This window comes from Alligator mississippiensis, chromosome 2 (genome assembly GCF_030867095.1).
Source record: "Alligator mississippiensis isolate rAllMis1 chromosome 2, rAllMis1, whole genome shotgun sequence".
Lineage (NCBI taxonomy): Eukaryota > Metazoa > Chordata > Crocodylia > Alligatoridae > Alligator > Alligator mississippiensis.
Window position 1 is genome coordinate 255,716,220 of NC_081825.1, and position 18,676 is coordinate 255,734,895.

Below are 18,676 nucleotides of genomic sequence, written 5' to 3' on the forward strand. Positions count from 1 at the left end.
AGTCCTGACCATTTTTAATAAGAAGTGTTTGCACACTAGAATGGCATCATTACCCAAGTCTTGTTGTGCTGCAATATAAATATTGGCACTGATTAATGTCCTTTTTATATATTCAAACAGAACCTAAAAAAACCGCCCAACTTTATATATAAAACAATTTTTATGCAGTGAGTCAGCAGCTTTGGAAACTTTAAAGATTGATAATTGAGTGGGCTTTTCAGCTATATTCTTCAGGTTTGTTTTGAGGTGTAGGTTGAATTTTAGTAGTGCTGAGGTGCTAACTTATCAAACTAAAAGACTGTGGGTTCCCCCAAAACAGCTGTGCAAACTTCCTCACATTGCCTGCCCCAGGCCACTTAATTGTGATCTGCAGGGCCCATTTCTAAGGTTTAGAGGCTCATTCCATCTCCCTGTCCATTCATTTCTTGGCCTCTGCTAAAACTGTCGCATAATGCAAGCTGTGATATAGTGATGGTCAGTAGTATAGAAATCCCTAGCCTTTTATGAAGAAATAGATAGGGGTCCCCAGACTCTTTTTGTGTGTTAACCATATACCATGTTTCAGGGGTGTTGGTTGTAGCCATTTGCATTTTCACAGACCTGTATTTTGCATATTGGCATGAACGATGCATGACCCTGGCGGCGATGGGGGCATGGCGGCAGGAGCATGGCAGCGGTAAGTGAGAGCTCCTGCAGACACTGCTGGCACTGTCAGTGTTGGGGGGGTGGAGGGGGTGAGTGCTGACCAGGGGTCGGCAACCACCTGCAGATGCCACCAGCAGTGTCAGTGGTGGCCAGCGGGGATTTCTGATTGCCCACAGATGCTGCTGACAGTGTCAGTGGTGCCTTTTTGTAGGGGTTGCACCACCACACTTAGGGGGTGCACGCGCACTCATGTGTACCCCCTATGCATCGCCCCTGCATATTGGCTTCTATTCCATCCAGGAGAACACAAAACAACAGCAGACTCTCCCTAGGCCTGAAGAAGGGTGTTTGTGCCTGAAAGCTTGCAAACAATTTTTTTTCAACTATTCAGTTGGTCTAGTAAAAGATATCCCATTTACCCAAAAAACCCTGTAACCCATCTACCATGACATCCGGTTTTAGTGGTTAATTCTGGCCCCCACCAAAGTGGGTGTCTGTTGTACTTGCAGCCTAAAGAGCCATATCTCTAGGGGAGAATTCTCTGAAGTATGAGGAGCAATATTGCGACTAAGAGTAGGTATGCCACAGGCTGTCACTTCATGCTAGAGGAGAATCTGTGCATCAGGGTAGCATGAGACAGCCTGAGTAAGGCTGCCTACCATATGTTAGAACAGCCACAAGATTGCTCTGATTTACAGTAGGGCCCAAACCAGCTTCTTGCACAAGTAGAAACTGCATAAAACAAACACTATTTTCATCCCCACCCCCAGCAGTAGCTCTCACATATTATAGTACAGGTTTTCTTCTGATAGTTTCTTGAGATGTGTATGTCATGGTGTGTGGACATTTTTTTTTGGCTCTTTATCAGGCCTAGATTTCTTTATCCATTTGTACCCGCTGCTGGGAGCGTTTATAGAAGAAGTATAATGGAAAAGAGCCTGCCATGGAAGAGAAGAGAAGAGAAGAGAAGACCTCAGATGTGTATGCAGCATTCAAAATCCTGACTCAACTCAAGTGGAAATGCCATCTGCAGGGGAAATATAGAAACATGTAAAATAGTCTGATAAAGCTTTTATTGGGATTTGCTGACAAGGAAGTTGAGACTCCCATATCCTCATGTTCTCTGTCCAAATTCTCAGTGAAAGAAATATGTTAATAAGAAGAGAAAAATGTTTGAATGATAATATTCATATATTTATAGCAGGGCAAGAAAAGCAGATTTACGTAATGAAAGTTTTGTTTGGGCTAGGTTGCATTTATCTTTAGACGTGAACTAAAAGTAGTGAACTCCACTGATTATTTAACTGCAACCTAAGATTAAGCAACAAGTTATAAGCATTGGTGTTCTGCCAATGCTAAGCTTAATTAAATTTGTTAACATACATTACATTGCGTATGTTAAAAGAACTAACAACTCAAGTGACAATATACCTACAGTAAACTTTCAAATTGTCACAACTTTTTCCACTCCTTGGAATAGGAGAAGATTTATATGGAAATTCTGTGATATATTTGGCAAATATTGACTTTGTAATAGCTTACACAAACCCCTTTGATAAAGATAAATGAAGACTGGGGCTTTCTGCCCTGGAAACACTAAATATGATCAAAGAGTAAATTCTAATAGAATATTGTATGTTTCTTCTGTGGATTGCTTTGAGAAAGAACAGAGTGATCATCACTCGCATTTTTCCCCAGTATTATTGCCTTTTGTGGGGAATGATTAATGATAACCTAAAACACAACGTTTCCTAGAAAACAGACAGAGCAGCCAGCTGTAGAGTTGGCTTTAGTGGGAGTGAAAGCAGTTTGTACCGTCAGCTCTAAGGAAAAGAAAGCCATAACTTAAACTAGATCCACAAAGGTATCTTATGGCCACAGTCAAAATGCTTAACTTCTAAGTGCCTGCTGCTTAGTGCAAAGTATGCCCTTAACTTAGGTACCAATTCCTCATATAATGCATGTGGAGAGTTAGGTACTTCAGAATATGATCCACAAATGCCAAAATGCTAAACAGGCAACTACTGAATGAGCCAATAGATAAATGCCTAGGTCAGTGATGTCTGTTAAGCCTTCCCCTCTCAGTTATGTAAGTATTTCCCACCATTTAGAACCATGTCCTGGAGTTTGGCATATATACCAGCTCTTTATCTCAAAGCACATACAGAGGAGGAGGTGCTGCTAAAACAGAGGTGGGCAATTATTTCTGGAGGAGGGCCACTTACTGAGTTTTGGCAATACATCGAGGGCTGCATGACAGGCAGCCAGGGCAGATAAATATTAACTTTTAAAATTTTTTAGGGGCCCTGTGGGCCAGATAGAATGGCCTGGCGGGCTGCATCTGGCCACAGTTTGCCCACCCCTGTGCTAAAACCTCTTCTTTATCCAGTGCCTGACTGGTTAGAGCACTCCTCAAGACTTCAATTCCTTCTTCTGCTTAAAAGGAATTTGAACAGACTTCTTGCACCTATCAAATAAGTGCCCTAACCAGTAGGCTACAGGGTATGCTGAAGCAGATGGAGGCACTCTCACTCTTCTTTGGTGAAGATGTTCCACTTCGTATGGAACAATTAATCTTTGATCCAAAGAGAGAGCATTCAAGGATAAGCATGATTCTGTAGCCTAGTGTTTGGGGGACCCAAGTGGGAAAGGGGAGGCTTGGATCCTGTCCTCACTCCAAGGAACATATTAGGAGTTTATATTAAATATTCAGTGGAAAAGACAGGTACAGGGAACCTGAGCTCCCCAGTATCTGGGAATGACTTATTAGGCTGTAGAATCTTGCTCACACATGCTTTCTTCTTTGTCCCAATACATATTTAATTACTCCAGGTAAAGGGGGATGGTCTAGGAAGGAATAGGAAAGCTTTATGCCTGCATGCCCTATAGCCTGGTGGACATTCTGATAAGTGTGGGCTGGGAGTGTGGGGCATTGGCAGCACCAGGGGGCTTTGGGTTGGGAGTGAGGGGCACCATCATGGCCCAGGAGGGCAGGGTACTGCCATTTGGGAGTGAGGGGCACTAGTAGGGCTGGTGTCTGTGGGCCAGGAGTGAGGGGCAGCAGAAGGGCTGGGGGGACACTGTGGCTTGGCAGTGAGGGGCAACAGAATGGGTCCCTCACTATCATGTCACTGTCCCCCCCTCCCCTCCCCTCCCCTCCCCCCATCATATTCTCCCCACCCTCACATGACAGGTGTCCTGTTTTTTTGGATGTGGAAGTATGGTAACCCTAGGGATCATTATAACTCAGAATGCTTCCTGCACGGTGTTCTCAGTTACATCAGGGAGTTGCACTTCTGTCTGCACCCATAGCTGCTTAGCATTGTTATGACAGAGCTCAGAGCATGCCCTGAAGCAGACCTTTGGGCACCAAGAGAATGTTGTTGGCAGTATGCTTAGAAGCCCCAGTGTGAGCGCCCTAACTAGCAGGCTACAGGGTATGCTGAAGTGGATGGAGGCACTCTCTCTCTTCTTTGGTGAAGGTGTTCCACTTCGTATGGAACAATTACTCTTTGATCCAAAGAGAGAGCACTCAAGGATAAGGCTTCTGAGGATCTACATTTTAGATTTAGTTACCTAAGGTAGCAGGGAAGCATTAAGGGTGCAGATAGAAGTGCAGCTCCCAGCTGTAGCTCAGAACGGTTTTTGCAAAGCATTCTAAGTTACGATGTTACCCCAGACCAAACAGAAGTTCACTGTTGGTTCCAGCGGGGATGGGGATCTAGCTGGGGCTGGGAGCCTGCAGCCAGGTTCCCATAGCAATGGCCAGGCTGTCTGCCGGTGCCCACTGTTTTCAGATTGGGAGGGGGGGAAAGGCAGTAGAGGGAACTCACTGTTGGGGCTCCCCAGCTGGTGCTGAAGGGTGGGGGGTGAATTGGAGCCCCCTCCCCCGACACCTCAGGAGGCTCTAATATACCCACCCTGCCCTCCAGGGAAGGCCGAAAACCCCCCAGACTGAATTGCCTCTGCTTCCTTTCCCCCCTCCCATTCTGAAAACAGGGGCAGGCTGGGAACTCCAGAGACACAAGTTACAAAAGACGCTCGCTCCATTTTGTAACATCTTTATCTTTGTCATACAATGAAGGGTCAGATTTTCACCCAATCAGCCATTTTGAAGCTGTTTGTCCCCCATGCACTTGTGTTTGGTTGCAGCTATAAACTGCTTTCTGTGGCCAGATCAGATGAAAATTATCACTTCAGTCTGCACCTGTTGACTATATCTCTCTATGTGTTTAGGTCTGAGGCTCAGGCTGGGAAGGTTTATCAGAGCCACCTCGTTCTCCAAGAGCTTCTGCAGTGAAACAGTTCTTGTTTACAGCACTATAATGTGGACCACTTTTAATTAGCTGCTAACTACGTCACATCTATGGCTTGGGATTGGCACCTTTTATATTTATTTAAATTGAAACAACTTAAATAAAAAAGCCATTTGTTTTGGAGTCAAGGGACGAGCCTGCAATTGATTTCTAGCAAGGTAGGAGTTAAAGGGGAAAAGAAGACATTTGAGAAAAGAGAAATCAAAATAACCATTTGTATTGACACTTGTTTTTAAACTAAAGACATAATTATCCTGTTCCAAGCCTGGGCTACAGAGAAAAACATCTTGTTAGGAACTAATTAAAGAATTATCCAGTGTTTAGTTTCTCATAGATAAAGAAGCATAAGCTTTGAAACAGAAGTGTTTGCACTGAGCTTTTGAAAACTCTCTGAAGGCAGCTGAGCATAAGTCCGTTAAGCTTTTTCCCTCACCTATTAAATGCCTTTTCAGATTTCTTTTTTTAATTATGATAGAAACTACCAGTACCTCTTAAATGTGAACATTTTTCTTCTTAATTGGTATACTGTACATGAAGTTCCTTCCAATACCTCCATTTCATTGTAACAGCAGAGCCAGTGTAAGAGCTGCCATTAACTATGTTGAATGATAAATGGGCCCTGCAGTACAGTACATTGTACTGTATCGTTGTATCTGTACTGCATAGTGCCTGACAGCTGTCATTAATGTTGCATCCTAAAAGGACCTTGAAGAAACTCCATACTGGATCACAACCATTTTCTTACAAGGTGTTGCGCCACTTCCATCAAAGTGTGGAGGCTAAAGCCCTTTGGGTAGACTTGCTAATGTCCCGACCTCCATATACCCTGGCACTGGCTCTCTTTCTTCCCATACAGAGTGCACGAATGGGATTTTCAGGCCAGTGCTGGGCTTCATTCACTTTTACTCCTTACAACATGTAAGTGGTCATGTCCCATTCACCTTGCATTACCCACAGTAATAGAGAGGAGAATACACCAACAAAACACACCCCCCTGGCTGCAGAGTGCCTGACCATCTGTGTTTGAGATTTGGAAGAACAGGATCCCATGTGTTCCCTATTCCCTGAAGTAAAAGATCTGTTGTGGGACAAGGTGATCTCAGCACCCTGCCTGTTATGCCCCCCAACCACAGGTCATGCCCCCCACATCACCCCACCCTTTTCATTGCACTGTACCACTTGTTCCTGGTTGTGCAAAAAGCTCACCACAGACTGCTGAAAGACTTTCATTTGTTGCCCTCACACACACATAAATTTATGTGATGCCTCCTTTCTCCCCCTCCCTGCCTACTGGCACCCCACTTCTCTGTTATCCCACCCACTAAATGATTTAGCAGTGTGTGCACTTATAAGGAAGGGGACGATGTTGGATAGCTACCTAGCTAAACCCTAAATTAGCCTCCTCCAGATCTTCACAGTCATGACTCTTACCAGATTCACCCATACTCTCCCCTCATCCCCAAAACCTGTGTTTTGCCTTAAGCAGGACCAAGCACTATATCTCTCTATGGGTTTAGGTCTGAGGCTCCTTTAACTTTGATGGACCCTTATTGCTGCAAAGCCTAATAAAGACCCTACGAGCTAAATCCTATTTCCCTTTATGTGCTGAAATTCCATGTATGCAGCTACATGACTGCAGTTTTTGGTGCTTACAAGCAACTTGTTATCCAGTTTTGTGTGTGTATATGTACGTGCCCACTGAGCATGTTCAGTAGGGGTTGTGCTCTAGCCAGGCAGATGAGTGGTGAAATAGGATTTTCCAAGTACATGTATCAGGTTGGGTGAACTGTGGTTACAGGGAAAAAAAAGCAAGTATCTGGTGCTAGGTAGTGGGGGAGGACACCAGTTCTTCTACCTTGAAGCCCAGTAGTCTTTCCTAAGGGCACTTGTTCATGTAGAAGGAGACTAAGTTTCTATGCCTGCAGCCATCATTCAGAGCAGATTTGAACCTGCATTACCTACTGCTCCACAAAATGGTCTAAACTTAACTCTACAGGCTACTTAAGGACTGTGGCTATGTCCAAGCTAACCCACTGAACCTAATATTTATTATCCATTGGATAAACAACAGTGGGAAAGCTTTTGACCTATAGGAAGTTGGTTACCAGGCTAGAAGAGAGCATTTATTTTAGGCCAGAAGCCCTCATCTCACTGAGTCACATGCCTGCTGGCTAGTGCTCTTATTTCTGACCCTCTCTCTCCCACTCTTGGCTGCCCAGTGGACCAGATTCAAAAGCAAGGATAGAAGGTTATGTTGGAAATGTCTAGCTTGTGGCCTAGCTTTGCTAAGAAGCACCTGATAAAAGTTCAAATTTCCCTTCGGGGGTAGAGGGACATTGGACCCAGATATGTGCCATAACTGCTTGGCTAGAGGGCTAAAAGGTGGTACTGTTTTTTTCCCCCTATTTCAACCCCTGGCAGGCATACACAGGGTGATGCTATTTCCCAAAGTGTGCAGAGATACCATTTAGGAATGTAAAGGGCAATAAGATTTAATGTTAAGTCCTTCAGTATCATCTAGTTGTGATGGACCATGAAGCTGCTGTCTTATTTATGGATTTATTGACAAAAGTCTATTGCTTTATAGTCCATGGGAAGGTGCCCAAGCACAGCAGTGAGGATGTGGGGGAAGTGGTCACCCAGAGAGCAAACTGATTTTAATCTTCACTGTCTGTCCCCCCACCCCAAAAGGTGTATTGCTCAGTGGCCTCCTGGATGAGGGTCTAGGCTAGACAACAGTACCTGCTGGCTCTCACTCTCCATGATCCCATGTTATAGTATCTACCATTTGTAAGGTTACAGCTATAGCCTGCACAGATACCTCCTGTATTTTCCTGGCTTGCCTTTGCAAGCACATCATGCCTCCTCCAGGTCCCCTCTTACTAGAGTTGTGGTCTAACTTTTGTACTCTACTGTCATCTCCTGCTGTTCATCTGCTGCAGCTGTCTGCTTTGCAGACACCTATAAAAGGGACCATGTATGTTGATGGTCCTCCACTGCCTAGGCCATACATCCTGGATTATTGCCCTGGTCATCCTGAGGCTTCCATGTCACTAATGATTGTTTCAGGACTGCAACTCTTCTATTAATCTGTGCTTGACTCGCTAGTTCAGAATCAGCATGGTACAGCTTGCATATGAATCCAAATTGGACCATCGGCTGCCACACAAAAGATGCCCTTGCCCTCTTCAAGCTGTCAGGCAAGTATGGGGAACAAGGTGTAGCATAAGAGACAAGATAGCTGCCGCACACTGAGTCCTTCTTGGTATCAGAAAACTGCCTGGGAAAGCTGGTAAGTGATGATGCCCATGTAGGGAAGGCACATCATTTGCTGTTGTGAAAGCTGAACAACACCAGAACCTGTAGGAGACTGGTGAGGCAGCAGTCCATCCTGATCCTTCACCAAGGGATGCTATGAATGAGGACAGTCACTGTGATTGCTTCCCAGCCAGCCAACCGTGTCATAAATTGTGAACTGGTTCCAATCTGGCATTATGAAATGGGTGGGTTGTTATGTGGGTCCACACCCTTGTGATCACTTTTGTTTACTTCATGCAGTTCTATAAAGATGAATGGATGGAACTAAGGGAGTTCCATCCTGTCTTTGCCACAGGTAGTGGAAGCGCCTACTAGGGGTAAGACTACTCTGGATTTAGTGCTGGCCAAAGGAGAGGACATCATAGGTGACCTGAGGACTGGTGGTACTCTGGGAGATAGCGATCATGACCTGGTTAGGTTCACCATCCACCACAAGACTGGGAAATCAGTCAGCAGAAATGAAGTCCTGGATTTCAAGAAGGCAGATTTTGGCAAACTCAAGAAGCTAGTTGGTAAGGCCCTCTGTCACCAGTAACTGGATGATTTGGGAATTCAGGAACAGAGGCACTTCCTTAAGGAGGCAATTCTTGAAGCTCTAAAACAGGCCATCCCCATGCGGACAAAAAGTGGGAAAGGAGCCAAGAGACCCAGTTGGCTCAACAGGGACGTTAGTGAGCTGCTGAAAAAGAAAAAACAAACATATAAGCACTGGAAGAAAGGCTCAGCAACCAAAGAGGAATACACCTGTATCACCATGGCCTGCAGATACGAAACAGGGAAGGCTAAGGAAGGCATGGAGGTGAAGCTGGCAACTGGAATAAAAGACAAAAAAAAGTCCTTCTACAGATACATAGGGAGCAAGAAAAAAATCAGGCTCTACTGTGGGCCCCCTACTGACTACTCGGGGCAGCCCACAGTCAATGCCCATGAAAAAGCAGAACTCCCAAATTCATAATTTGCTTCGGTATTCCTGAAATCAAACAGGAGCTGTTCACCTGGGTAGAGGCCCAGGGAGCATGGGAAAGACAACAGGCCACATGAAATCAGTTTTGAATAGGTGAGGAATGTCCTACAACACTTGGATGTTTTCCAGTTTTCTGGGCCCAGTGAACTGCACCCAAGAGTCCTGAAAGAACTGGTGGAGCTTACATCAGCACCACTGGCCAAGCTGTTTGTAGAGTCTTGGAACTCGGGAGTGGTCCCGGATGACTGGAAGAGGGACAATGTGGTGCCCATCTTCAAAAAAGGGAAGAGGAGTAACCCTGCAAACTACAGAATGGTCAGTCTGACCTCAGTCCTGGGTAAAATCTTTGAAAAATGTATTAAGGAGGCCATCAATGACAAGCTGGTAACTGATGGGGTGTTAAGAAATAACCTGCATGACTTTGCTGAGGGTAGATCGTTCCTGGCAAACTTTGTGTCCTTCTATGACCAGGTAACTAGCCATCTGGACAAGGGACACATGGTTGACATGATTTATTAAAGCCTTTTATTTTGTGTCCCATGGGATACTCTCAAGCAAACTGGAGGTTGCTGGGCTGGACCAGTCTATAGTGAAGTGGGTGGACAATTGGCTCAGAGGCCGTGCCTAGAGGGTGGTAATTAATGGGATGGCCTCATTGTGGAGGGCTGTCTCCAGTGGTGTCCCTCAGGGATCAGTGCTTGGACCTGTGCTCTTCAATATATTCATTAATGACTTGGATGATGGGGTGGAGAGCTCAATGATTAAGTTTGTGGATGATACCAAGCTGTGGGGAAGCGCGGGCACATTGGAGGATAGGGCCAGGCTCCAGAACAACCTTGAAAAACTGGACTCTTGGGCAGAATGAAATCAGATGAAGTTTAACAGGGATAATGCAGGGTCCTTCACCTGGGTAGGAAGAACCCTCACCACAGCTACACAATGGGTGGTGGTCCACTGGCTGGCATAGCATCTGAATGAGACCTGGGGGGTCACGATTGACCAAAAGATGAATATGAGCCAGCAGTGCGATGAAGTTGCCAGAAGAGCAAATAGAACTCTGGTGTGCATCAGCTGATGAGTGGTCCATAGATCCAGGGAGGTGCTCCTCCCTCTCTACTCGGCACTGGTGAGGCCTCAGCTGGAGTACTGTGTCCAGTTCCGGGCACTGCACTTCAAGAAGAACATGGATAAACTTGAGAGGGCACAAAGAAGGGTCACCTGTATGGGTAAGGGCATGGAAGATAGGCCCTACGAGGAGAGACTATGGGAACTAGGCCTATTCAGCCTGAGTAAGAAGGGGCTAAGAGGTGAATTGATATAGCTGCCTACAAGTATGTCAGAGGTGAGCACCAGGATCTAGGGGAGCAACTCTTCAGGAAGGCATCCCAAGGGAGGATGAGGACCAGTGGGCATAAGCTAATGGAGGGTAAATTCAGGCCAGATATAAGAAAGAACTTCTCTGTAAGGGTCACCAGAATCTGGAACACACTCCCAGAGGTGGTGCAATCACCCTCCTGGGAGGTGTTCAAGATGAGGCTGGACAGGCACCTTGTTGAGCTCATCTGAGTCCAATAATTTGCTGCCCACAGCAGCAAACCAGACTTGATGATCTTGCAGGTCCCTTCTGGTTCTATGTTTCTATGACTCTCACCCTCCTGACCCCCATGCTCTCCCCAGCACCTTGCACCTTCTCTTCAGCAGCTCCAACAATGAGGACAGTTGAACAGCAGTGGTGTTAAAGGCTGAAGGTTCAGGAGCTGTGGTGGAAGGTTGGCTGCTATGTGGGGGGCTGGGGGAAGGAGGGGAAGAGAGCTGGGGGAGGGATCTCATCTCCCTTTTATCATCTTTGAGAACCTGTGTTTAAATGGCAGCACAACACACATATTAGTGGGCTAAAAGAAAAAAAAGGTGACCTCTCCCTACAGCAGCTTGTTAGAGACAAAAGGAGTTATGGCTATAACACTGCAGTTGCTAGGAGCTGCAGTGCAGTGCAGTGCCTTGGCAGCTGTAGTGACGTTCTAATAGCCCCATGCCACCAACTCTACATTGTTATTACTGCCTGTCCTAGATAGATTCAATCTATAATACACCTATAGTATGCTGCAGTCACAGCTCCGATTTGCAGTGTGAACATGTTAGACCAAGGCCTGCACCAGCTCCGATGTCAGCAGAATTCAGGTAACTGGTGAATATAACCTTTGCTTTGTGTTCTGGGCTATTCCTTCTGTGCTGGACTTCTCAAGCCTATAGCTGAGATAAAATAAATGTAAGATGCAGCAAGATGCAGCCAGCCAGGCCCTTCTATCTGGCCTGCAGGCCCCCTAAAAAATTTGGAAAATTAATATTTATCTGCCCCTGGCTGCCTGTCACGTGGCCCTCAATGGCATGCCAAAACTCAGTAAGAAGTCCTCCACCCAAAATGATTGCCCAAGTGTGATATAGTCTCTGAACCCTGTGTAGCTTATTTATAACACACAGCCCTACAGTATCCAAAAGGTCACACAGACACAGCAAGAGCACACCATACATATAATGTGTGTATGTTGCCAGTGGTGCAGCCTTGGCCTTCCACATTTTAAGCATAGTTGACTAGTAATAAGTGTATCAGAGTAGCTGTTTGAACATTTTCTGAGCATTGGCTCTTCTAGAGAGATCTGCCATTTTTATTCTTTCCTCAAAATAATCTCAGTGTAAATATTATGCCTGACTTTGCTTCTTCCTAGGTGTTTTACTGTAGGATGCTCAGTAGTTAGGAAGGGAAGAATTTTTAGAATAAAAAAGCAAGAATACATGCAGTCTCAGACACATTTGAAGGCCAAATGTTCCTTGAGTTTGGGACTAATCTGCTTTGCAGGTTCATTCTCTCCATGCTTAATCACAATCTACCCATATATTATAGTTTAAGATCCAGCCAGATACAACATATTATTAAAGCACTAGGACAAGCCGTCCACTCTCTCATCCAACTCCCCTCTAGTGAAAACAGACTCCAGTGTGTAAGGGCCCCTTGGTTAGCAAGGACCCAAGGCTCTTATCTCTTGTCTGTCCCAGAAAGATTCATCTCTGTGGGAATCCAGCAAAAGGACAGAATAACATCTAGACATTAACTAGGATTGACAGCCTGTGGGAACTGCTACCAAGAGCTTTAGTTCAACTACTGAAGAGTTTATTAGAGTTTTTAGTCCTTATTGGCAAGGCAAATGTCTAACTCAATAATTAGGAATATTCCTACAGAAATGAAATTGTAGAAACACGATTTATTTTTATTTTCTTCTGCTTTTTAATTTTTAACTTCATCTTTGGAGTCCTGGGAATTCTTGAGAATATATTTAGCCAACTCCTTTGTGTGTCTGGTGGAAAAGGGGAAGGGGGGGGGGAGGGAAGAGGCTGGAAGACCCCTAAGTAGTTGCAAGATAATGGTTTATGATGAATATGTTTGTTCAGGAAAACTTTGGTCAGATCAAATGAAGACAAGACAACTAAAACTTAGACACTTAGATGGACAATGGCCAACTCTGTTTCGGGCCTGATGCTGCCTCTCTTTATACACAATGAAGCATTCTCACTCAGAGCCAAAGCCCCTTTGACTTCAAGGGGTCCTCTCAAGGCGTATGATTAGGACTCTTCAGTGCATAGGAAAATGTCAGAGCTTCATACTTTAGTGCATGTAGAGTTTATTGTCCAAAACAAATTTATCTCCATCCACCTCCAAAAACTGGTGACCTGTTTTTTGCCTAGAAAAATGAATTCCCAGAATACACATACTTAAAATAAACAATAAAGAGTTCACAGCAGTTAAGCTGATCAGTGAAAATGTCCTGGCTTTTAGTCAATTTATTAAAAATGTTATTGTAAGCATAGAGTAAACTTCTGTACTTTTGTACGAGAAAGCTATGGGACTATCTGGAAAAAGTAGTAAGAAAAGGACGTGGACTTTGTTAAAAATAAAACTTATCAGATGACAGTTGAATCATGAGAATGTTATCTGGCTCAACAGGAACGTGAAAACAAATAGGCACTTCAAGAAGAGGGGAGTTAGCTAGGTGAACAACCTAAAAATAGCAGGAAGTGACCAAGGAAACATGCCAAGTGGATGGAAACAAAACTGATTTCTCCAATGACAAGTTGCCCAATGACCCACAGAACTGAAATTATCTGTGAAATATTATTGTGAATTACCTATGCTTAATGAGATAAATTTTGCCCCCGTGTTCAGCTATGTAACACACTAATTCCTCAGTAAGACACAAAACTGAAGAGACTTGCATGACAGAATTTAACATAACCCAGTGTTTATTGACTCCTGCAACATTTTCATTTCATTACATATTTTCCATTAGTTAAACATGAACACAAAATGTGTTGTATCATAAAACACCACCACGTTTCCATATCAGTCTAACCCAAAGTGCCAGCATTGTTGACCAGCATACAACCTGACAAGAGATTTATCCATAAGCTACTCAGAGAGATTTGCTGGGAGCGTGTCACAGCTGAAATAAAACTAGTTATTTGCCTGCAAATAGGTACATTCCTCTCAACAAGTGGTGTTGAAGCCAGCTACTTTGGGAGAAAAAAACCCCACTTTTATTTCAACAGGAATGGATTAAAATAGTTTAGAGATGGGGGAAAAAGAACAGATCTGCTCTTTTTTAACATAACTTTGTAGCAGTCATTTGCTGATAGAGCAAATAATAATAGAAGGAATAAGACATTTTATTAGACTCCACTTTGCTCAGAAGGTCAGCAAGTCTGGTTACAGGTTTAAGAATACAAATAGTATCTCTGCATCTATGCCTTTTCTTTTTACTACTTCATTAAAAAAAAAAGCATTTATTCTTTTTCCTAACTTTTTCCCCCTCACAACAAATACCACTTGTTGAAAACGGTGGCTCAGTGGGGTTTAAATAAGCTCCACTACTGTCTAGTGTGAAATGAAGTCACATTCAGAAAGGCAACTATAATTTTTTTGTTTTTAAAGAGCCATGAAAAACTTGCACATTGCATGCATTTGGTGTACATGAGCTCTGTGGATATGAATGATGAAGGCACACACAGTACCTAAATGTGTAAACAAGCTGTCAGTGCCTCAGGAGGACTGAAAAGTAAATACACTGGAGAAATAACAATCTGTTTTTACAATCAGATGGCACATGCTGCTAAGCCATAGCTATTTCAGACACTTTGCCATGGAAATGTGAAACCAAAACTGGAAAGAAACTGCTAGAATTCCTGTTTAGAGAAGCAACTGGTGCATTTTGTTATTGATGTCATTTTTAAAAGTGAACTTCATTCTTGTGTAGCCGTTTGCAAGCAGTCCATCGAGAAGAGGTGGGATGAACACTGGAAGCAACTTCAAGAACAAGGATTCCTGCAAGATGTATGTGGAGGAGAAGGGTGGAAATTCAAGGAGTGGTCTTCCCACTAATCTCAGGCCTGGGGTGAAGTAAAAGGGCAACATTTCATAATCCTATGCAACCAAGTTCTTGATATTTCTTTTCACTTATTAGCAGATGGAAAACCCCATCTCCATCATGTATTAATTGAATCTCATGCTTCTAGGTAGATCAAGAGGACATAGGCTGAAACTGAAAAGTTTGCAAACATACTTCATTTACAATAACTGCAACGCTGTTTCATTGTCCACCACAAGATGCAAGCTGCTAACCACTGCTTGTGCTATATGGTGGTGACAGTGAAAACAAAATGCACCTTTCTTATCCAAATTTGTAAAAAAAACTAAAATGGAAAAATATTTTCATATTGTTCTAAGCTCTAGATACAATTTGCATTAATGTCACTTTCTAATGAGCTACCTATGGGGCATTTGTTTAAGTTTAGGGTTTCTGAAACTTGTCAGGACTAACTGATTAGTAGGCTTTTGCCCCTCAAATCATTCATTCAAAGGATTTAAAGAATTTTTAACTATACAACATATTACTGACATTGCATAGGGACACTCAACAAAATTTTAAAATGACTACCACTGCAGCCACCAGTTTGTGAATTCAACCTTATCTATCCATTAATTTCAAAGTGTCACCTACCACTTACAATTAAGAATTCTGACCCACCTAGAGTTAGAATTTAATATTAGAAGTTAATATTAAGTTTCCTTCAGAATCAGTCTGTGCTATTTAGATACAACTATAGTGGAAGAATTTTATTGAACACAAAGGAAATACAGAAGATTGACATGACTTGTTGAGGTTTTTGTCTTATTTGTAATGATGATTTTGAAATCCTCACTTCCCTCCAGATACTATCACTAGGGACCTACTTAAATTACAATTTTGTGGTTTTCACAGAAATCACAAAAATCAGGCAATGTTCATGAAATCTGCAGGGTGGAAAAAAAAAATAAAAATACAACACCCCCCCCACTTACTAAAAATAAAATGCTGGCTCCCCAGTGGGAGCCAGCAGTCCTCATGGTGCACATCCCACCAGACAGAGAAAGGGGGAAGTGGGCTGCCAGCATGAAGGTGAGCAGGCAAGATGGCTATGGCCCCCACCCCTCACTGCTGATTGGCTGAGGGCTGCCTGTCACGTGGTCCCACCCTTCTACCAATCAGCAGCGAGGAATGGGGTTGCATGATGGACAGCCCTCAACTAACTGGGAGTGGAGTCACTTGGCCAGAGATGTGGAGGGGCCCCACCACAATAAATTCACAAAAATGGTGGCCGGTTCTGCACTCTACCCACAAAATCAGCTGCCTGCCTCCTTGGTTTGGGCAGACCCCTAATAATCACACACAGGTTTCCAGGAGCGTGAGTAGGAAGGGTTGGCCAAAAATGGTATATTTATATTAAGTCTTCAATATCAGGTATGGGGATACGAAATTTCTCTCCTTAGAAATAATAATTTCCTACTACCATTTTGATGCCTTTACACCCTACATAGCTGTTGCCCTTTTGTCACTAGCTAGGTAATCTGAATAACCTCAAAAGAGCTTAACCTTGGTGCTACACACTGCCGAACTGTCATTCTCATTCTATGCCTCAATGTTGTGGAAGACAAAAGATGAACTGACAATTGCTCCCCCTCTGACCAATCATGGCATGGCAATAGGAAGCCTATCTACTGTAAATCAATCATTGATGAGATGGTTGAAGAAGGAAAAAGGGTAGTTGGCAGGTTCTACCAAAGCCATCGTGGGTTCTTATACATGGGGGAAAAACATACATATAGGATGCAGAGAAAAACATATACTTGGAAGATCTTAGTACTAACTGACATACACTCACAATCTTGAATAAATATTAAGGAAGAGAGAAAGTTAGTATATATGAGTGTATAATTACTTTGAAACAAAAACAACTAATTTATGTGGTATGTCCACTGAAATTCTTCTAGATACAGTTAGAACTTCTTGAACTGCTGATTAAGTGCTGTTGCAAAAGTTTAAGTTGCCTTGGGACAACTTGGAAGCTACTCTTAACAAAATTATCTTGGAAAAGAAAATATGTGCTTGTTCACTGGAACCTAATCCTCTCTTTGTACACCTTATGGCTCAAATGCAGGAGGGAAAATAATTACTTGGTGTAACAGTGTTTTTGTCCTACTTGGTTTGTTACATTCATATTCTACATTCAAATTCTTCAAAATCATATTTTGCCTATGCTCCCATTGATTTCAGTACCTAAATACCCTTGTGAATCTGGCTCCTGAAGTGCTTCAGCCAGCTCTTGTTACATATCCTACATTTGTCTGGCTGCTGAACATAACTTTACCTTTTAGATTCATGCTTCTGTCATACAAAAAAGAGGATGTGTAAAGGTAGAAAAAAAGTAGATTGGCTTTTAGGCCTAAGGCATTTCTCTCAATGACCTTCCAAGCTAACCAATCTTCGGGGGAAAAGCAGCATTTTATAAAATATATGGAAAAAAAATACATAGATCCATCTCAGATCAGAAAGGAACAGTTTATAAAATTGGATGTCTGCATGACCACCTCCCCCCTCATTTCTAGTGCTGTGCAAAGGCAAAACAACTGAAGAGCTGCTGTTCAACTTCTGAAATATGAATAAAATACAGGCGATTTGATGACAACGTGGATGATTATCTTCTTAGAAAGTAAGAAAATAGAAGAGTTAAGCCAATGCTTTGTGCCGCAAACTGATTAGCAGTCCATCAATGGCCCCACGTTTAGCATAACAAAAGATGACCCTTTATAAATACCTAGTTTAATTTCACATTTTCAGTATCTTGCCTAGCCCATCTACAGTCTGCCACAGATTTTAATTTGTAAAGCTCCTTCCCATTGAGCTAGAAAATTTACATAAAGTGCAAATAAGACTCAGGTTTTTCCCCACTGGTTCCAATACTTGTCATCTTTATTACCAGCATTACCAAAAGCCAGCTGGCTTATTCACTAACATTAGGCTTAGCAGTATCCTTCTCTTACTCAAACCCCAGTTACTTTCTTAGTTAAAGGCAAATAGAAAACAAGGGTTCCTTCTGCTAGATGCAGGTATGATTGGAGACTGCCAGAAGTACCATTGATGTATTATGTACATGCTAGACAGAAACACAGTGCATTCTTGTGTGTAAGACTGTCCAATGGTTCACTGGAAACTAACAAGTCATCTTTGGATCCGATTGCTTGCAAAAAGAGTTCAGACAGCTGTTTAGTCTTCATTGAGAGGTGCTTCTCTCTTCCCTGCATCTGCAATGACACAGTTGGGGAGGGGGGAACAAAAACAGTTAAGCTATATGGTTTTGAACAGTTAATGTACCAACACTAATCAGGAGACCTGGGAGTAAAATAATAAGAAATAATGTTGTATATCATGATTCTGTGCTCTTCACATACAGCACTTCCCAGCTAAGTTTCCCTACAGCATTGTACAAACTCATGTAATCTTGGCAAGATGGACCATTTTATGGACAGGTATTTTGCAATCAACTTTAGTGGGGTGAGGATTTCACTCATGTGGTATCTAAGCAATCTGCCAAAATGTGGAATGGACCCCAGACCTTGATGCTTTTTTCTTTTCTTTGGCCACACAGTCATGCTTCCCCTTTATGATAGTAGTAAAAGATTGCTGCTCACCACTTGCAAAAATCATACAAATTCATTTCAGAGCATTTTGTGTATTTTGATTTTCCATGTTTCATGATCTACAAATTCCATACGCATTGCTAATACATCTTTTTCATCCTGCACTAAAAGTAACTTGAACATAAAAAACAAATACTATTTGCATGACCAGTGTACACTGAATGATCTCCATTAATAAGGTAAATGGAATCTCCTTGCCCAGAAAAATGTGTAAATCTTTGAGCAACAAAATGTAATGACACCTACTAATCTGTGTTTTGAAATGGAATACACCACACCCCGAAGATGGGAACAAAAAAGCTACAAATCAGAGTCTTTACAGCTGCTGCTCCATCCTTTGAGCTACAGAATTTGCCTAATCTTCCTCCC

The 18,676-nt window shown here is 43.0% G+C and overlaps 1 protein-coding gene across 1 annotated transcript in view; it reads right to left on the reverse strand.

The window, feature by feature from the left end:
* Nucleotides 1-13,518: 13,518 nt before the first annotated feature.
* Nucleotides 13,519-18,676, reverse strand: part of EGLN3 (egl-9 family hypoxia inducible factor 3) — a 44,715-nt gene continuing 39,557 nt past the window's right edge. Inside the window, exon 5 of the mRNA XM_006259578.4 lies at nucleotides 13,519-17,911. Within this exon, the coding sequence (XP_006259640.2) occupies nucleotides 17,874-17,911 (38 nt within the window). The 3' untranslated portion in view covers nucleotides 13,519-17,873. The remainder of the gene's footprint in view (nucleotides 17,912-18,676) is intronic.